This window comes from Mytilus trossulus, chromosome 4 (assembly GCF_036588685.1).
Source record: "Mytilus trossulus isolate FHL-02 chromosome 4, PNRI_Mtr1.1.1.hap1, whole genome shotgun sequence".
Classification (NCBI taxonomy): domain Eukaryota; kingdom Metazoa; phylum Mollusca; class Bivalvia; order Mytilida; family Mytilidae; genus Mytilus; species Mytilus trossulus.
In genome coordinates this window covers 15,738,430-15,761,275 of record NC_086376.1, presented here as the reverse complement: position 1 = coordinate 15,761,275, position 22,846 = coordinate 15,738,430, and the positions used below count along the sequence as shown (strand labels likewise).

The following is a 22,846-nucleotide window of genomic DNA, read 5'->3' as shown; positions in this document are numbered from 1 at the left end:
TCCACTTATAGTTAAACAAAATGTTATTCAAATAATGGTCAATATTATTTTTCAGATTTGAGGTGTAAACATGACGGCTACATGTAAGCTAAAGACGTAATATTTAATAACAAGGAGATGATATTTGATTCTTCCTCCAGTTTCCTGATTGGTTTATAGTTAAGAAGTCAACAAGTGGCAATTACTTTTACAAACTCAAGTGATCTTCTAAAATGATGAACATATTACAAGAGGGATTTACCAAAAGCAGGTCATATATAGTATAAAGGTAATTATACTTGTATTTATATAGTTTGTTAGGAGTGGCAAAATATTATATACAAAAACATTTCTTCTGCAATTATCAAATATATTTAATTGTACTTTAGATATATGTATGTAATGTTAAAATAGTTTACATTTCTTAAAAGGAGTAAGTTAAAATTCATATGAAACGAGTGACCAGTGAAAAACAATGTTATTCCAATTCTTGAACCAATGCATACAAACATCATAAACTTAGTTCGTTCTTATGTTGTACTGTTATACCACTGTTCCAGGTTAGGGGAGGGTTGGGATCCCGCTTACATGTTTAACCCGCCACATTATTTATGTATGTGCCTGTCCCAAGTCAGGAGCCTGTAATTCAGTGGTTGTTGTTTGTTTATTTGTAACATATTTGTTTTTCATTAATTTTTTTATATAAATTTTCTCGTTTGAATTGTTTTACATTGCCTTATCGGGGCCTTTTATAGCTGACTATGCAGTATGGACTTTGCTCATTGTTGAAGGTCGTACAGTGATTGATAGTTGTTAATGTCTGTGCCATTTTGGTCTCTTGTGGACAGTTGTCTCATTGGCAATCATACCACATCTTTTTTTGTATATTAGTCTTCTGTACAAGATTTTATCATTTTTTTTGCGTAAATTTTGCATAATCGTCAATTTTTTTTTTAATTGGTCAGTGTTGTGAAAATATGGCAGGTTATTAAATTTCATGTTTTGAAGCTGAAGTTTAACAATTGTAAAAATAATGTAAACTTCTTCTAAATATGAACAAATTAAAGAATTTTCTTCAGAAAAAAGTAGATATACATAAGTTTTATAATGGAGTTATAAAAAAAACATATGCATTTTTTTTCAATTTGAGGTTTCTTATGACTTTAATGATAGATTTTTAAAATCATACTAGAATGCTATTACTTTTTGTTTCAGGAATTTACAAGTAATAGTTTGACTTACCTCTCTATTTGATACTATATTTGTGGAATCAATGGAAACCATAACAAAACAAAACTAATTTTTCCCTACTTTGGTTAGTTAACATAAAGTGCCTTCAACTAAGATAACATAATTAAGTTCACATAATATGCCTTCAGCTGTTGTTTTTGTACCCCTATTTGTGACATTTTGTTCATGCATCATTGTCAATGTAATGGAAATTGCTGTGACTGTCGTACAAGTGAGGGGTTTAGCGCTATAAAAACCAGGTTCAATCCCCCATTACTACATTTGAAAATGCCTGTACCAAGACAGGAAAATGACAGTTGTCCATTTGTTTGATGTATTTTATCATTTGATTTTGCCATTTGATTGGGGACTTTCCCTTATGATTTTTCCTCAGAGTACAATATGTTTAAGATTTTTTCTTTATTTTCTTTTCAGCTTAGGTAACATAAATAAGTTCACCTAATATGCCTTTAACTAAGTTAGAAAAAAGTATCTTCAGCTGAGTAAACATAAAGTGCATTCAACTAAGATTAAATAATGTACATTCATCTTAGATACCATAATGTGCCTTTATTTTAGATGAAATAAAGTGCATTCAACTAAGATAGCATAATGTGCCTTCAACTAAATTAACATAAAATGCATTAAAGTGAGATAACATAAAGTGCATTAAACTGAAATAACATAAAGTGCCTAAAACTAAGATAACACAAAATGCATTCAACTAAGATAACATAATGTGCTTTTTAGTAAGATAACAAGAAGTGCCTTTTAACTAAGTTAACTTAACGTGCATTTAACTAGGATACCATAAAAAGCCTTCAACTAAGATAACATAAAGCACCTTTAACTAAAATTACTTAAAGTGCCTATAACAAAGATACCATAAAGTGCCTTTAACTTAGATAACATGAAGTTCCTTCACCTAAGATAACATAAAGTGCCTTCAACTAACATAACACAAAACACATTTAACTAAGATAACATAAAATTCCTTTTTACTTTGATAACATAAAGTGCATTAGAATAAAAAAAAAACATGAAGTGGTTAAAACTAAGATAACATAAAATACCTTTAACTTAGATAACACAAAATGCCTTTAACTAAGATAACATAAAGTGCATTTAGCTATGATAACATAAAATGCTTTAACTAAGTTAACATAAAGTTCATTAAACTAAAATAACATAAAGTGCCTAAAACTAAGATAACATAAAATGCTTTTAACTTAGATAACATAAAATGATTTCAACTCAGATAACATAAAATGCCTAAAACTAAGATAACATAAGGTGCCTTCAACTAAATTAACATAAAATGCATTAAAGTGAGATAACATAAAGTGCATTAAACTTAAATAACATAAAGTGCCTAAAACTAAGATAACACAAAATGCATTCAACTAAGATAACATAATGTGCTTTTAAGTAAGATAACAAGAAGTGCCTTTTAACTAAGTAAACTTAATATGCATTTAACTAGGATACCATAAAAAGCCTTCAACTAAGATAACATAAAGCACCTTTAACTAAAATTACTTAAAGTGCCTATAACAAAGATACCATAAAGTGCCTTTAACTTAGATAACATGAAGTTCCTTCACCTAAGATAACATAAAGTGCCTTCAACTAACATAACACAAAACACATTTAACTAAGATAACATAAAATTCCTTTTTACTTTGATAACATTAAGTGCATTAAAATTAAAAAAAAACATAAAGTGGTTAAAACTAAGATAACATAAAATACCTTTAACTTAGATAACACAAAATGCCTTTAACTAAGATAACATAAAGTGCATTTAGCTATGATAACATAAAATGCTTTAACTAAGTTAACATAAAGTTCATTAAACTTAAATAACATAAAGTGCCTAAAACTAAGATAACATAAAATGCTTTTAACTTAGATAACATAAAATGCATTCAACTCAGATAACATAAAATGCCTTTAACTAAGTTAACATAATGTGCCTAAAATTAAGATAACATAACATGCTTTCAACTTAGTCAACACAAAATGCCTTCAAAACTAAGTTAACATAAAGCACATTCAGACTTCAACATAAATAACATAAAGTGCCTTCAAGTATTATAAAATAAAGTGTTTTGTATGCCTCCTTTATGGGCATTATGTTTTCTGGTCTGTGCGACCATTGGTTTGTTCGTCCGTTTATCTGTCTGTTCATTCGTCTGTCCCTTCGTTTGTCTGTCATACTTCAGGATACTTTCTAGTTTTAATGTCAAATTAGAGTGTTAACCCCATTTTCACGGTCCATTGAACATAGAAAATGATAATGTTGATTGGGCATCCGTGTACTAGGGACACATTCTTGTTTGTATTTATTTCACTGAAATTTCCCATCCAAGGAGTTTGAATTAGTTCTATAATATATTCTTGTCTTTGTATAGTTGTTGAAACCCTGACTTAGATACTGTGTCTAAAAGTTGGTTAAGTTTTACTTCATTTTGATTGTTTTCTTGATACAACATTTTCACCCTCTAATTCAGACAAATAACTTTCTGACCCGATAGATTAATTCTGGTGTTAATATAATCAGTTATCTTTTGCAAGTTCTCCATGATATTCTGTCAAAACTTAATAACATGATTAAAAATTAATGATAAATAAGATATCAAAATGTGAGTATTAGTTTACATAAGATTATGTAATATGGTCTCGGCTGTTCACACAGGTGTTTAAAAATCATTAACTATTTCTAGTGCAAATTTTTATAAAAACAGAAATAATTGATATAAATTTAAGGCAATTTGTAGCTGTTAGAATACCCACTACTTAATTTAAATGAGTAAGGGTGATTGATAACTTCCTGTAACCACAACAAAGAGATGAGTTCAATTTTCAGTTGTGAACATTCCCTATTTTTAGCTCACCTGGACCACAGGGTAGAGTGAGCTTTTCTCATCACTTGGCATCCAGTGACATGCGTTGTATGTTAACTTTTGCAAATATCTTCTCTTCTGAAATTACTATGCCAAATATAACCTAACTTGACCATAATCATCATTTGGGTATCTAGTTAAATTATGTGTACAATGAGCCTACCTGCCATCTAAGATGGCCAGCATGGCTAAAAATGGACCATAGGTGTAATATATAAGTTTTGAATACCACTATAAATAGAGAAAATCTGTATAAGAAGCTTTAAAAAGGAAAAAAATATTAGCAGGATAAGATATACAAACATGTATTGTTGTGTGTGTCTATTCCTAGTCCAGTTCCAGATAGTTGTATACGTACTTATTCATGTATTTGCATTAGCACCTGTTATTTTAAGAGTTTCCTATAGTTTGGCCATAACTATACAATTTGAGTGAAATGGGATCTATGTTAAGGTTTTCTCATCCATGAGTTTGTTTTTTGGGGATGATATGGTCCTAAACAAAGTAAGATCTGTCTATAAAATTGATTACAAACTTGTTTACACACAATAAAAGTCATTTTCACAGTCTATTATTTTAAAAAGTGATAAACAATTTTTTTTCAAATAAAAACTATGATTTAGCATTGAAATAAAACCCATACATGGCCAATCCTTGATACTCTAAATGTCAGATTTATTTATTTACATCAGCCTCTCTTGTTTATTTGTGATATTCACTTATAAAGACAAGGTGAAATGTTTTATCTTCCCTCATTAGTGGGTTATTTAGATAATAGATATATTGGCTATCTAGTAAATAATATTTGTCCTATGTCACATGATTTTACAATTTATAATTAACCCACAATAAGGTAAGATATAAATTATTCTAGATTTGTTTAATTTAAACCCCTCTTTAACATTACATTTCCAAGAAACTCTATTTTATTTACATGCATACATCCTATGCTTGTTATAAGACTCAGTAACTTAATGGAACTGTACTAAATTACAGTAGATGATGGTTCTAAATGAATCCTTTTAGAAATGTTTTGTTATTTAGGCATGGGAAGCTAAGTTTTTGATATGCAAGCAGTTGTTTTCTTAATCATTTTTTCATATACTAGAAATCTGCATCAATTTTTTTTTTAACAATTCAAATTTCTTTTGTGTTATTCCAAGTCTGATTTTTTTTGTACGTTATGTTAGATATTAAGATCTATCGAGAAATTTAAAAAAAATACCAAATAAACACTTTTATACCTGTGATTACTTGATTAAGATACAAACTAGATTTTGTTTCTGTTTATTATGTAAATAAATTCTTAAAAGGAAATCCTGGAATAAAATGCTAATGCTGAAAGAAAGAGTAGATTATGCTAATTATATATCAAGAAGAGTACCTCTTCTGGTAGTATAGGGTTGGTATTTGAGATATCCAAAGTATAAATTACACACTATATATTCTTTGATAAGTCTGGTGGAAAATAATACATCTAACATCTTAAGTATGAAGTGGTATTAAGATGTCGTCAAATTGTCTGTCTTCTCACATTATAAGTAGCTGATTATTTGCATTGTATTATAATTAAACTTATCGCTTGGAACATATTTATGCCTGTGTGAAAATTTGAAAACAATTACTGAAGCTACTTATGAGCTTTTGTTGACAGCTAATTTAAAAATAAGAAGATGTGATATGATAGATATTGAAACAACTATCAACCAAAGATCAAAGGAAGTAAGCAATTATAGGCTACTGTATGGCCTTTAACAATGAGAAAAAAATCATACTGTATAGATGGCTATAGACGGCCCCAACATGATAAATGTGTAACGATTCAGTTGAGAAAACCTATGGCCTAGTTCATAACAAAAGAATTTACAAAAAGCAAACATAACAAACTTGAACTAATGACAACCAGTATTATCAATTGGTATCAATTAAACATTTGCATCATATTGCAGAAAAAGACACTCAAGAAATTTTGACAACTTCTTAATAATATCCTTTCAAAAATGTGATTCCTAAAAATACAGATAACAGGAAAGAATATTGATATGGCATCTTGTTACTCCAAACTCTACACTCACTGTGTATTAATGAGAACAGATCTGGATCACTGTTCCATTCTATTTTAGTTAAAATACTTCTTTATTTTTTTAGATTAGAGAATGAACTAGATAAGAAGGACCTATCTGTGTTGTTTAACCTCAGAGGATGGCAGTATTTACCCACAAACCACATCATTAGGAATAAGTGATGTCAACCATCAGTTTCCTGTTAGTTGTACTTTGTAAGTACTCAAGGGATGAAACTAGGGTGTCATCTGGAAAATCCATTCATCAATTTAGTATTTGTTCTTGTTTGCTATTTTACCTCTAGTGTCGATCACTGAAACTGACAAGATGCCATGGTAAAAATAATACAAATGACAAATAATAATATACAAAACTCAATAATGAAAACTAAACCAGACTGGGCTACCCAAACCCCACCAAAAACCTACGGTTATCTCGGGTACTCTGGACTGGTATGTAGATCCTGCTCTACAAGTGGCATCCATTTTGTTGCTCATGTTATGTTGTTAGTACTAATCTGGTAAACGGTATAATTTCACAGTTTACATACTGGGAAAAAAGGAATGGATTGAGGTTACAACAATTAAAACATTGCCCTTGTTATCTGTGAAACAGATATTCAAATACAGTCAACCAACTCGTCATTCCTTCCCTAATATAAGATTGGAATGATTTCAACTTCACTACTTGAAACTCCTGGTTTAATTTAGTTTCATCTAGGAGATACATACTCCATATGTAGGCTCTGCTGAAATGTTGCTTTGAAGCAATGAAAAAGTTCACAATTTGGAAACTTAATTCATCTCTGTTCTTTCACACAATTATCTATACAACTACCATTAACTTAAGAAACTTAGACAGATTATAATCACATTTATTATTCCCTTTTTATCGGTAATTCATATACTTTCCCTTTGATCTTACTGCCTAATATTTTCGAGTATCAACGTACTGGCTGTATCACTGAGAATATTAGGCAATACATTACTGACCTCATAACATTGGGTGACGTCATTATTACCGATTTAAACAGAATAATAGGTAGTTTCGTTTTTGATACTGACTATATCATGTGGAATATCTTAACTCGCTATAACAGGCTCGTCTAGATATTCCACATGATATAGTCAGTATCAAAACCTCAACTACCTATGTATCAAGATTAACAGACTTAATATGAGTAAGTAATTACTTAAATTTTTTCAATGACTTTAGAAAAGACTTTTGTTGATATTTTAGGTCTTGGAGGTTTGCAGTATGTGACAGGAGTCCCCATTATTATAAACAGTAAGGACTCACCTCTCATCACTGGTCATAATGGACTAGATCATGGAGGGAAGGAGTCCAACATTACTGGTGTTCATCATGAAGACAGTGCTCATGGATTACTAACTGTTAGTGCAACAGACCATGACCAAATTGTAGTTCAAAAACGAGGACATCAGGCTGATGAAAACCATGCTGGTAGTCTAACTAATAATACTGAAGAACAAATTCTGAATATAACACATGATATACACCTGAATGATAAATCAACTCAGAATGGCAATAGTGAACAAATTGTGAACGGGAATGAACAAGTGTTTCATATATCTAATGATAGAGATGAAAGATTATCACTAGACGGTCATCATCGACCTCCAGATGGACAAAAGATGGGACCAGGAATAGATGGTCAAATTGTACCCCATACAGGGGATTCACATGGACATCATGATAGTTCTGATAATGTTACAGAGGAGGGTAGGCATCATGGGCACGAATCAGAACTTACAGCACCAGAGATGGATGAACATCAATTTAGACATGGTTCAGAGATTACAGATATGTTACATGATCCATTTGTACAGGATTACACTGAATCTGTACGAGACCTGCCTGATATGAATGGTGGGGAGGAAAACTGGCTCTCAGATGGAGATCAGAATGGTCATGGTACTGATAACAATCCTCAAAAAGAAAATGATCATAGTATAGACAATGGACAACATGGAGAAAACAGTAATCGTGTCGAAAATGGGCAAAATGGAGAAAATGGTAACAACAGAGGAAAAATATCTGGAATTATTCACCAAGGAATTGATTTCCCTGTTACAACAGAACATGAATCTGTTAGACAGTTACCAGAAAGTCATGACAAAGAACCAGTCCTAAAACCAGATAGAAAAGAAGAGCCACATTTTGAGATCTCCACTGAAACTGTTAGACCTGAAGGTCATGTTGAGGTTACTAAACACTCAGATATTACTGAAGAAGGAGGTCTGATCATACCTGATGAACATAAAGAGGAAGAACAACATACAACAGAAACTAGTAGATATTTACCTCAAGTCACAGAGGAGGAACCTCATCAACATGGTATTGATATGGTCAAGACAACAACTAGGAAAATAGTACCAGAGATAACTGAAGGAAGACATTATTTACCTCATGATGGGGAAGGAATGTTCAGAACTACCACCAGAAAAATAGAGCCTGAAATCACAGAAGGAAAGCACTATTTGCCCCATGATGGGGAGGGGATGTTCAGAACAACCACACGAAAGATAGAACCAGAAATCACTGAGGGAGAGCATTTATTACCCCACGATGGGGAGGGTATGTTCGGAACAACCACTAGGAAGATAGAGCCGGAAATCACTGAAGGGGAGCATTTACTGCCCCACGATGGGGAGGGAATGTTCCATACGACTACTAGAAGACCTGTATCTAAGTTAACTGAAGGACCTCAACACAGACAGGTAATATCTGTGACCACAGCAAGTAGTAATGAAATTACTGAAGCAGAACATTTATTTCCTCATAATGAATCAGAGATATTTAAAACATCACAAAAACCAGAATCTGAGGTTACAACAGAGATTCCAGAGATTACTGAGGGGCAACATGGAGATTCCATTCACACATCATTATCTTACAGTACACCTTCAGTTAACACTGGGACAACTGTCAACATGTCAACAGGAAGTACAAAAATCATACCTAATCAGGAAGGACCAATCACCATGAAAACAAATAAGAAAATGACACCAAAGGTGACAGTAAAGAAGAATCCATTCCATGATGAGTCCACTACATCTAGTTATACCCTTGCAGGTGTTAGTACACAAAGCCCAACAGAGCCTGAAAACATTCATAACCAGGGCACTACAGAGTCAAGGTTTAATGAGACACTTAATTCAAAAGCCACAACTCCTACAGGAACAATTAGAGTTAGCAAATTACCACAGAGTATATCTTCTGAAAGTTCCTTCATAATAGCACCAAGTTCTACAGAGAAATCATCTTCAGAGATATCAGTACCTGAAGTAAAACTGCAATCAAGTTTTATTGTATCTTCATCTGAAATCTCTACACCTTCAATAAGTCAACAGAAAACCAAGTCATACTCTAGTCAGTCTGTTAGTATAGACTGTTTGGATTGCAGTTATCCACATCTTGTATCATCAATGAATGTTTTACCTGTTTTAAGTACAACAAACAATATCATACAGGAAAGTACAGGCACCATCTCAACTAGTTTAACATCTTCTCATACTGAATTGTACTCATCTGGTTTAAATACCTTCCATGGTATAGAAATGGTATCATCAGTCTTACCCAGTACTGAGACACCATCATCAGACATGACCACAACCTCAATACCACGAACCTTTCATACTTCCTCAGAATCAAACCACAAAAAGTCTATAGGTAGTGAGTCAACAAGTTTACTCACTAGTACTCAGAACAGACCAACCACTTCGTACATTAGTTCTGCAGACAAATCAATTGTACCTACAGAGGTTTACTCTCCAGAGTCTGTTTCTCATACAGTAATAACATCTAACCAACCTTCTGTTACACCTTCAACAACACAGCTATCAAAGAACAAAGACAGGATTACATCATCAATATATATAAATATAGACATGAAAATGTCTCTGCATGAATTCTGTCAGCTACAGCACAACTTTGTATCACAACTAGCAGATATAATGATCAATACTCAGAATTCTAAGATAAGTCAGGAGCAAATAAAGTTACAGTACCCTATAGCTGATGATTGTGACCACCAACCTTGGGATAACCCTAAAGAGGAGGTGGAGATACAGATATATGTGTTAGATATTACGGGAAAACTAGATAGAAGTCTTACCATTGATATGGCTAAAAATATCAAACCTGGCTTGAAGTCATCAATATTATATGGGGAAAAGGTGAGTTGATATAAAACTCATATATTATCAAAAGAAAATTTTAATTATTGGGAAGAGATTGCTGAAATGGAAGTTGATAATAGTATTATAAAATAGTACAACTTATAGTTATATTCAGAGAATAAGGTTTTCATTATGATTATAATAATAGTTGAAATGAAATACATCTTTTGATAACAATCCAGTTAATATTTCAGGTTGATGAACAATTTGGAAGGGTATAAACTTGCTATAAACTGGCCACTATTTTGGATTTGTTGCATATTCTATTAATTGGTATCTTTTATAGTTTTTTTTCAAATTTTTAAATATATTAAAGATGCTTACAACAACCTTGACATATTCTTTTAGACAAATTTGTTAGAATGATAGACCTCCACTCAAATGAAAGAATGAAGATATATGATAGGGGAGATAACTGTTGCTTATATGTTTCAATTCAGGAGGAGATAATTGTTTGTATTTTTGAGATACCTATTTTTTGTAGAAATTTGCTTTTGCTGTCATTAATAAGTAAAGAATTTAGAAAAAAGTATGTTGCATATAACTTTGTGTTGTTATTTTTAGCTTGAAAGTGTAAAGATTGTCAATGAACCAAACATAGTTGAAACATTACCTACAGATGGACCAAGTGCTTCAAAGCTAGACGAAGAAATAGAAACTGGTATCACAATAGCTATCTCAATCGCAGCTATAGGTGGCTTCTGTTGTGTGTCTTTGTTGATTTTACAGGTAAGGTTTCAGGACTAGAATAATAAAATGTTTTAAAAAGTATACCTTCAAACAAAGATGGTTTGATTTAAAAATCTAGATCATTAAAATTTATTATATAAACTACATTTTTGTCCAGCCTGCGACTTTTGTCACAGAAAGCTTGACATAGGGATAGTGATCGGGTGGCATTAGCTAACTTCTTAAAAGTTTAATATTTAGAAGGTATCAGATCTGGATGCTTCATACTTTGTATATAGATGTCACATTGTCCTCATTTTCATGGTACAGTGACTACTTGAAAAAAAAGTTAAGATTTTTTGTAATGTTAAATTCTGTCTTATTATGAGTAATAGGATAACTATAGGTGGTATGTGTGTACCTTGCAAGATTCTTATGCCCATCAGACAGTTTTTACTTTACCTCGACCTCATTTCATGGATCAGTGAACAAGGTGAAGTTTTGGTGGTGGTGGTCAAGTCTATATCTCAGATACTTTAAGTAGTAGGTCTAGTATATTTGGTGTATGGAAAAACTGTAATGTGTAAATGTCCAACTAACAGGTGTCATTTGACCTTGACCTCATATTATGGTTCAGTGGTTGTAGTTAAGTTTTTGTGTTTTGGTCTTTTTTTCTTGTACTGTATGCAATAGGTCTACTATATTTGGTGTATGGAATGATTGATAGGTGTACATGTCTAGCTGGCAGGTGTCATTTGACCTTGACCTCATTTTCATGGTTCAGTTGTCAAAGTTAAGTTTTTGAGTTTTGATCTTTTTTTCTGATACATTATGCAATAGATCAACTATATTTGGTGTGTGGAAATATTTTATGATGTACATGTCAGTCTAGCTGTAGCAGGTTTTATTTGACCTTGATCTCACTTTCACGGTTCATTGCTGATTGTTTAGTTTTTGTGTTTTGGTCTGTTTTCTTAAATTAAAAGCAATATGTCAACTACATTTGTAGTATGAAAGAATTGTACGTCGTACATGTCTGCCTGGCATGGTTCGTCTGACCTTTACCTGAGACATGTTCATGGTCAATGTTTAGTTTTCTTGGTTTAGTTTGTTTCTTAGAAGCTATAAGCAATAGGTCAACTACATTTAGTGTATTGGATAGTTGCAAGGTGTACATGCATTTTTTGTTTGGTTGACCTCATTTCCTTGGATCATGTTAAGTTTATATGATAACTGTAATAAAGCTTTATATTTAGGACTATCAACATAATATCAATGATTAGTCAAGAAGGCAAGACACTTTAATGTGTGCACTCTAGTTTAAGTTCTTATGGTTTTTAGTATGATCAGCTTGGATTCAACCATAAAATAAGTTTGAATAAATAAAAAAGTTATTTCATTGGTTGTTATTTAATATTGGTACCATGATTTCTCAATCAAAGTTATACATATATTTCATATGTGATATAAAACTTGAATTTATAATTCTCTGAAGTCATATAAAACAAAATGGCATTAAAAAGAAGTGAGAAATCTTTGAACATTTTCCATTTATTTACATGTAAAGTTTACTTTTATAAATTATGACTTGGATGTAGTGTTGTCTCATTGGCACTCATATCAAATGTTTTTATATCTATTCAATGTAATACAAATAACAGATAAACCAAGATTTCAAATATCTAAAAATATTGAACCGCTAAATGATCCACACTGATAATCATATGAATTAATTTGTTGTTTAGTCACTATCTGAATATGATTCCACATTTAAATTCCTGTATTAGTACTTCTATAGTGTATCTAAATAAGTTTACCTACTTTACAGTTGATAATCCACAAGAGATCAGGACATAGAATGCATCCGTACTTCCTTGGTAGTGGTAGTTGTTCCAGCCGATTATCTACCAGGAGTTCTAACTCCATAGCTTTAGGGGTTGTATCAAAGTCTAGACCAAACAGTGGACTCTGGAATCCAGGCTTAGATATCAGTGATGTAAATATATTGTAGTTATCATAATCAGCACACAAGATGATCACAGTACTAAAATATTCAATCATTACAAAATTATAGAAAGCATTAAAAGTATATAAACAAACGATGGAATGTTAGAGGTAAAAAAATGGCAGAACTAAATTTCATTATTTTCCTGGTAATTTATTTTTAAACCCCAGCCACAGCAAGAGGGGCAGAAAGTGTTACTCTTGTCCATCTGTTTGTCAGTCTGTCTGTCGGTAAGCACAAAATAAAGTTTCCATTCTCTAACCTCACTTTGTGAAACTTTTACTAAATGGTCAGTACCACAAAACACAGATCAAGTTAGAATTTGGGTTGTGTCACTTTTACTGTTATATTATTTTTTAATAATACTAAATGCAAGAGGGGGTGTCATCTATGACCTATGGATTCATTCTCCATTTATTTAAATTGATGTCAAACGTGAAAAACTATTTATTTTTTAATAAATAATCAAGGATTCCATTTAAAAAAATGCTTATACAAGAAACTAAGACCAAGTTTTTCAATTTGTCTTTTTATGAGATGGATTACTTGCTGTTTTTTTATACAATGTACCAAGCTAATAATAATGATTAGGACATAACCAATAGTTAGAAGTTCAAACACGATTGACTTCATTCAGCTAGTAAAATGACAAATATAGTACACCATTGAATTTGTTGTTTATCCATTGCTTAGGAAGTTGTTAACCAATCAAAACCTTCTGGTGTAAGCTTTAAAAATATTAACTGAATGGATTAGATATTGAGACCATGAATTCACTCTAATGTATATTTCCAGGAGAACTGTAATTATCCCTCTCATCCACTAGTGTATTCAGCATTGACAGATTTTTCGTTGGAAACTGATGCTATCCATCAAGAATTTCAGGTAATAAACATATTAATATATTATTCTTGTGACATAAATTACAGAATTACTTATCTAAGATTTCATATATAGAAAAATATTCAACAAGTAACTGAACAACACATTATTTCATGAATGTGTGTATCTTGCAAAATGATATTTATTTCGTAATTTTTTAAATTGATTCAGAGAAATTTGAATTTCTAAAGTAAACAACAGATTACTGAAACTTTGAATGACACTTTTGAAGAAGTTTTCCTCAAATATTTTAGTATTTTTAAATTAATGCTTTGATTTATACATGTGTTGATCAATAGAGAGTTTAAACTTGAATTTTATGTCAAATTATCTCCCCTTATTGCCTAGCAAATTTAGCAGTTTTATTTTAATATTATTAAACAATTGGAATTCAATGATAATGTTCTTCCTCTTATTTCTTGATTTGTTTACAGCTGATTCCAAATGAAACACCCAGACTGTCATGTGTGCCAGTTGGAGCTGAGGATAAAAATAGATTTGCCAATGTACTGCCTTGTAAGTAAAACAATTTGCCAATGTACTGCCTTGTAAGTAAAACAAATTGCCAATGTATTGCCTTATAGTAAAACAATTTGCCAATGTTTTGCTTTATAAGTAAAACAATTTGCCAAAGTATTGCCTTGTAAGTAAAACAATTTGCCAATGCATTGCCTTGTAAGTAAAATAGATTTGCCAAAGTACTGCCTTGTAAGTAAAAAATAGATTTGCCAATGTACTGCCTTGTAAGTAAAACAATTTGCCAATGTATTTCCTTGTAAGTAAAAATCGATTTGCCAATGTATTTCCTTGTAAGTAAAAATTGATTTGCCAATGTATTGCTTTGTTAGTAAAAATTGATTTGACTGACCTAAAGGGGGGCCCACTCAAGTCATGCTTCAATGATTCCCTATATAAGCAACCAAATTTTTCCCACGAAAGCCCCCCCCCCCCCCCCTGGATCCACCTATGCAGGTTATCCCCTCTATCTGGTAACAATGGAATGGTCTAATCATTGACTAATGCTCACACTAGCTATTCATAATTTTAATTCAACATACATATGAAAGTACCCAGTATTTTATTTTTTCTCAATCAACATTATATCATTAATTAAGTTATTAATTAATCAGCCTATGAATAGCAATAAATCATCATTATTCTGTGTATTTTCAGTTCCACATACAAGAGTAAAGTTACAGAAGATTCCTGGGGAAGACTTTTCAGATTATATCAATGCCAACTATATAACGGTAGGAATTTATGATACTCTAGTGTAACATAAATACTAAATCAAGTCTTCATAATCATTTTCTTGGAATCGCTCTTGTTTATGTAAATTTTGTTTCATCCTTAAAGATATTTTTTTTTATATATTTATATGGTACAATTACTGAATTTGTTTTAGCCAGTGGAGATAATTAAACTGTATACAACTATAAATCAACTTTCAATACATATGCACTTTTTTGTGAAATAGCAAGTAAAAAGAAACCCTTATTTATATGTTTCAATCTTTTATACAATAAACTAGGATTATCATCAATTTTACACAATCTTGTTCTTTAGGAAAACTGCAGGCTTCAAGTTCAGGTCAGCTATATCTACATAAAATTGGAACATTGAACATATGATACATCAATATTTCATCTAGCTGAAAATGATTGAATAAGTTTTATAGCACTGCTGAATCCAAGCAAATAGGATCAAATTGATAATAACAACTGATTGTAATTTATTATATAGGGGTATAAAGAAGATCTAAGATCCTACATAGCCACACAGGCTCCATTGTCTAGTACTGCTGGTGATTTCTGGAGAATGGTATGGGAACAGCAATCCAGGGTCATTCTGATGTTAACTGATATGGATGAAAGAGGACAGGTATAATAAATATTGAGCTCCATTATCTTTATACACTTCACTCTAATCAACTGAATTGTAAATTTGGTTCACCCAATTGAAAATAATTTTGAAAGCCAATTTACTTCATACATTATGCAATGTTACTCAGCCAAAAGAGTGAGCCAAAGCAATCTGTTTAACATACGATTTTCAGTTTGTTAGATGTCTTCTTATAGTTTCCACAAAATAAAATGTAAGCACATATAATATAAATTGTCAGATTTTGCTTACTGAAATAAAGAGTCAATACCATTGTTTGGGTGTATAATGGCTGGGTTTTAAATGAATATGTCTAGCTGTACACATTGTAAGGAACTGAAGTATTATAAGACTTATATGCCTTCTTCTATTCATAATATCAAACTAAACATTATTTTTTAAGCCTAGATGTATACCCTACTGGCCAGAGAAGACAGGAATGGAGAACAGATTGACCTATGGGGATTTTATTATCACTTTAAAGAAGAAAGAAATTCACCAGGAATACATTGTGTCAGTGTTAGAAATCAAAGACATAGAAGTAGGTTACATTTCAAGAGTTTTTAAAATGTTTGTAATTGTTGTATTTATATGTTTTACTTGCTTAAACGTGATCAGGAATTGACAAGTTATAAACATGACCATATGATCTTAAGGGTATACTACTGGAGCCCTTTTATTTTAATGGTACAAAAAAAATGGTTAGATGATAGAAATTGAACATTCTATTAATGAATAATACAAGTAAAAGATCACAAGTAGCATTTAACAATTGTTCCTGTCTATTATCATATTGGGGTATTTTCATTTTATTCCATTGTTATACTGTCTTTTTTTGTAGAATAATTTAGTGAGGGAAGTCCGTCACTTCTGGTATACATGTTGGCCATCAGACAGTACACCAGAACCTATCTCCTTAGTAAAGTTTGTATTAGATACCAGATCTTACTATGAAGACAGTGGGGCACCTGTTGTTGTACACTGCAGGTATAGTATTATCTTATTATATTCATAATGTGACTTTAGAGATTTCATTTTTTCAAGATCTGCACAAGTTAAATATGTCCTGATAATGCATGAAATAATTATACCCCCGCTTTAAAAAAAGGGGAGTATACTGTTTTACCTCTGTCTGTCCTTCCGTCAGTCAGTCCGTCCGTCCCATGAATATTTTTCGTCGGATTTTTCTCAGGAACTACAATACAAGGATTTTTGAAATTTGGTTTCAGGGTTTATCTAAGTCAGCTATACGGTGTGATGCGTTTTCAGATTGATCACTTGACAACTTCCTGTTTACCGAACACTTGTATGATTTTACACATGATAGCCAAGTTGAAAATTTTCGTCACATTTTTCTCAGGAACTACAATACAAGGATTTCTTAAATTTGGTTTCAGGATTTATATAAGTCATCTATACCGTGTGATGTGTTTTCAGATTCATCACTCGACAACTTCCTGTTAACCTAACACTTGCATATTTTTACACTATTTATATTATCCACTTGCGGCGGGGGTATCATCAGTGAGCAGTAGCTCGCAGTTTCACTTGTTGCTTCTGGATATAAAGCAAACAAAAATCAATTAATCCTTCTTACTTTCCTACATTTTTACTCTTTTTTAAAATTGAAGAAGCAAAACGAACCTTAAACATGTAATCAGTTGCTCATTTTTTATCTGTAATATATTTTTGGGTATACATGAAACAAATTAAAACGCTATGGTACTGACTTCATATCTTAATCTTCCAAGGGTTATCACAATTTCTGATGAATTAAATCAATCTTTTCCCATCAGTGCTTACAAGCACTTTGATTTAGGACATGCCATTCTCGTAAAAAAAATGTAATTTTTCCCTTCTTTTGCTTCTCTGGTATTTTTTATATAAAAAAGAAGATATGGTATGATTTCCAATGAGACAACTCTACACTAGAGACCTAAATTACACCAGAAATTAACAACTGTAGGTCACCATACAGCCTTCAACAATGATCAAAGCCCATACAGCATAGTCAGCTGTAAAAGTTCCTGAAATGACAAATTTAAAACAATTCAAACAAGAAAACTAATGGCCAAATTTAGGTATATGTTAATTTTGTCATCTGAATCCTAACCTATGTTTAACATTTGTAGCCCAGGAACTGGAAGAACAGGTACTCTGATAGCTATAGACATATGTATGAGATCTTATGAGGACAAGAGATCAGTCAATGTCCTTAACACAGTGTATACAATGAGGAAGGAGAGAGCTGGTGTGGTGCATACTAAAAATGAGTATAACCTCATCTATAAGGTATTTACAATTTGTTTAATATATTATACACTTTTAATTCTGATAGGGAGTAATGGGGTAAAAACAAAAAATTAACAAATGAATTCCTTATGACCGAAATACAGTTTATATCGTGTTTTTTCCAAAAATGGAAAAAATCCATCTTATTTCATATCAGTTCCAATGGTAAACGCATTATTTCTAAATAAGGTTATGCCTGTATCAAAAATGTGACAGCTGTTTCCATTTGTTTGATGTGTTTGAGCTTTTGATTTTGCCATTTGATATTAGAAGATAGCGCTTAAAAATAGCTATTAGAAAATTGTTATAAGATTGAGGTTGTTGGTTTTTTTTTCTTTCTATAACACAAAATAGATTCCTTATTAAAAATGGAAATATCAAGAGTTATCTTGCCTCTGTTGCACATATGTTTTAGAAAGTCTTTTGAGTGATATACATTAATATTGAGTCACTGATAAGGTCTTTGCGTCAGAACTAAACACATTTATTCTAAAAACAGTTGTTGGCATGGCTCGGTTTATGTTCTTCTCATATATGTTATGATGGTATGATAACAAACCCCTAACGGGAAGGATTGTGCCTGATGTTCATATGATGAAATCATAATCTTTCAGTCAGTTTAATTGAAGTCTGGAGCTGGCATGTCAATAAACTGCTAGTAGTCTGTTGTTATTTATGTATTATTGTCATTTTGTTTATTTTCTTTGGTTATATCTTCTGACATCAGACTCTGGACTTCTCTTGAACTGAATTTTAATGTGCGTATTGTTATGCGTTTACTTTTCTACATTGGTTAGAGGTATAGGGGGAGGGTTGAGATCTCACAAACATGTTTAACCCTGCCGCATTTTTGCGCCTGTCCCATGTCAGGAGCCTCTGGCCTTTGTTAGTCTTGTATTATTTTAATTTTAGTTTCTTGTGTACAATTTGGAAATTAGTATGGCGTCCATTATCACTGAACTAGTATATATTTGTTTAGGGGCCAGCTGAAGGACGCCTCCGGGTGCGGGAATTTCTCGCTACATTGAAGACCTGTTGGTGACCTTCTGCTGTTGTTTTTTTATTTGGTCGGGTTGTTGTCTCTTTGACACATTCCCCATTTCCATTCTCAATTTTATGTTGTCTGAAAATTTGCATTTTTTTATTAGATATCTAAACCGACTGTTTTCTGCTATTTAATCAATAATTATCCAGGAAAAGAGGTTCCTCATACCACATTAATGAATTCAACCAGTATGAAACTGATTTACAGATTTTGTGTTAAAGCATTCTGTGTCAAACCATGAAAGAACAATTGTCTATATTTTTATATGTATTTTCAGGCTGTGGGTGAGTATGCCATAGTGATGAATACTCCAACATCAATATCAACTTCATCATCTGTGGCTACTCTTCAAAACATGTTGTAAAGTAGGAGGAGCTTGTCAAAACATGCTGTCAAGTGGGTGGAGCTTGATATTCAAATTGTGATTAGAGTTTTTGTGCATTCAAATGTGGTTGTTTCATTCAAAAACATATGTTATTTGAAAAAAAGTTTAACATATTTGAACAAATGTCAAAGTACAGGTTGTCCACCATTTATAAATAACAAACTGTCAATGGAGACAGATTGCTTCAACTGAAAAAATATTTGTGTGTTACTGCTAGGTACTCATGTAACCATTATATCATGCCATTATGACAGAAATCAATTTGTTCTTAAATGTAGCACCTCATGCAGGGCTAAATGATGATTAAAAGTTTGTTGAAATGATTGAATTGTAATATTTTCTTTCATTTTCTTACCGTTGTTGTTTTTATTGTAATTGATCATGTAGTATATTGTATATCATCATTTAATGTTACATTCCACTACTCTTCTGTGATATCAGGTTATTTTAATTTTAGTGTATAATATTGAATGTAGCTAAATGCTGAATGAACAGGTATAGAATATTCAATTGCACAGATGTTGTCAAATTTTCTTGTGTTATGATATAAACCATTTAAATTAAAAAAAATATTGCAGACATGCGTGTGAAAACCTGAAAATGTAAGGTAAATTAAAATGCTTTCAGGTCTTGCATCAAATAAAGTAATCTCAAACTGTAATAAGCAAGCATTGACTAATGCAGTATAGTCTTGCAGACATTGAAAAAAAACCACGAAAATTCCCACACTTTATCTTCTAGTATAAATTTGTATTAGATGAATCCCTTAATGGCATATGCAATTTAACAAAATGGCTTTCTGATCAAATTTTAGAAATTTATATGATAAATCAAACTATACCCAAAATCAAGTGGAATAAGGAGAAACATTTCACAGTATAAAACCTTCATTTAAGTTTATATATTTACAAAACATTACAGATATCTGTTTTAGATAAACCAAATCAACTGACAATCCCCATTTGCAGAAGTGTCCTGGTTAAACTCAATTACTCTTTTTTGCCTATTTCTTTTCAAAACAAATTAAAGTATTTTACAGAGCTTAATACTCAGAGCTGGTCATCAGAATTTTTCAACCTCAGTAAAATTAGTAACGACTGAGGTCTATATTGACTCCTTCATCCCTAAAACTAAAACCATAACACAGGTTTCTGTAAGATCCATGTTGAAACTGTTTTAAACTTTTGTTTCTTTCTTCAGGCCTTGATATTGATGGTAAAAAAGGGAAATATTAGGGATGGTATTTGGTAAAAGAATAAACAATAGAAAGATTGGAAACGTATCAACCATATTGTAATTATACATGATCATGGAATTGACATTAAGATGTAACTAAATCATATTTTGTTATTGAATATTTATGTTTTATTGATACTCTTAGAAATAATTGTACTTAGTTTCATTTATATCCAGATAATTTTATTGGATAGTGATAAATCCAACAGTGCCAAATTGTTTGTAAATAAAATGTTTCCAAATCCTTATATTTATTCTTTTTGTTGTATGAAGTTTTAGTAAGTTTTTCTACTCTCATATATTTCTTTTATTGATATTAACTATATATGTTACACTGAATCATCAGAATACCACTGTATAACACACTTTATCGCTATTTTGTGCATTTTTATTTTGATCTTTTTTTGTGATAATTTTCCTATCATGCTTCTCCTTTGAGATGGGAAAAATATCACTAGAAACTAAGGACGCCACGTGGCGTTGCTAACGAAATTGACATGAAATTGACAACGTCGTCATAGGTAAAATAGCGATAAACAGATTATCATTGGTCATCTCAACTCAATTGCTTTTCTCACTTTCCCTGTACCAGCTCAAGCGAGAAAATCAATCTCGTTGAGATGATCAACGATAATCTATAAATATAATAGGATTATGTTTGGTTTTAATTTATTTGTAATAATCCTGGTTTTGCTGTTTGCTTTTGAAATTTTCTAATTGAAGGTTGTACAGGAACCACTTGGTGTTTAGTTTTGGTGAATGTCTTGGGTTTTTTTAGTTCACCTGGCCTGAAAGGCCATGTGAGTTTTTCTCATCACTTGGCGTCCGTCGTCCTCGTCGTTAACAATTTTTCAAACATCTTCTCCTCTGAAACTACTGAATGGATTTGGATGAAACTTAGCATGATTGTTCCTTAGATTATCTTGCACAAAGTGTGTGCTTCCATTTTTTGATCTGTAGAAAAAACATGGCCGCTGTTACTTAAAATAGAACATAGGGGTCAAATGCAGTTTTTGGCTTATATCTCAAAAACGAAAGCATTTAGAGCAAATCTGACGGGGTAAAAATGTTCATTAGGTGAAGATCTATCAGCCCTGCAATTTTCAGATGAATCAAACAAACCATTGTTGTGTTGCTGCCACTTAATTGGTAATTTTAAGGAATTTTTGCAGTTTTTGGTCATTATCTTGAATTTTATTATAGATAAAGATAAACTGTAAACAGCAAAAATGATCAGCAAAGTAAGATCCACAAATAAGTTAATATGACCAAAATTGTCAATTGACACCTTAAGGGGTTATTGTCCTTTAATGACAATTTTTCACAATTTGTTCATCATATTTGCTAACTTTAAAAAATCTTCTCCACTGAAACTACTGAATGGATTTGGATGAAACTTAGCATGATTGTTCCTTAGAATATCCTGCACCAAGTGTGTGCTTCCATTTTTGATCTGTCAAAAAAACATGGCCGCTGTTACTTAAAATAGAACATAGGGGTCAAATGCAGTTTTTGGCTTATATCTCAAAAACGAAAGCATTTAGAGCAAATCTGACATGGGTAAAAATGTTCATTAGGGTAATATCTATTAGCCCTGAAATTTTCAGATGAATCAAACATTCCATTGTTGGGTTGCTGCCACTGAATTGGTAATTTTAAGGAAATTTTGCAGGTTTTGGTCATTATCTTGAATATTATTATAGATAAAGATAAACTGTAAACAGCAAAAATGATCAGCAAAGTAAGATCTACTAATAAATTATTACCAATGTTAATTCAACTGATCGGGCGGAGCTTCTGTTTTAATTTGCATAAGGACAGTCTATTTGAAGATGTGTGTGATAAGGATGATTACCGTTATAATTATAACTGATTTCAAATCACCTATCATTGTCATCAAAGGAATTTACCAAACAATGCCTGGACACTTCATTGATGAGTTTATCCTAAAACCCTTATATATAGATGGACTGGTTTATTGTGAGCGAATCGGTTAAACTCCGCCCAGTCAAGTGAAATAAATTGAGTAATAATATGACCAAAATTGTCAATTGACCCCTTAAGGGGTTAT

General features: G+C 31.7%; 1 protein-coding gene across 2 annotated transcripts; it reads left to right on the top strand.

Annotated features, from left to right (window-relative positions):
• The first annotated feature begins 44 nt into the window (after window positions 1-44).
• Window positions 45-21,025, top strand: LOC134714762 (uncharacterized). Of its 2 annotated transcripts, none has more exons than XM_063576289.1 (13): window positions 45-268; window positions 6,264-6,393; window positions 7,418-10,377; window positions 10,945-11,109; window positions 12,878-13,045; window positions 13,850-13,939; window positions 14,371-14,452; window positions 15,110-15,186; window positions 15,680-15,817; window positions 16,221-16,358; window positions 16,659-16,804; window positions 17,950-18,109; window positions 19,432-21,025. In XM_063576289.1, exons 2-13 carry the CDS (start codon window positions 6,360-6,362, stop codon window positions 19,516-19,518), a joined length of 4,245 nt encoding a protein of 1,414 aa, XP_063432359.1. In that variant the 5' UTR covers window positions 45-268; window positions 6,264-6,359; the 3' UTR covers window positions 19,519-21,025. The 2 variants fall into 2 exon arrangements, with proteins under 2 accessions (XP_063432359.1, XP_063432360.1); XM_063576290.1 differs by lacking the exon at window positions 45-268 and adding an exon at window positions 4,855-4,968.
• Window positions 21,026-22,846: the final 1,821 nt, after the last annotated feature.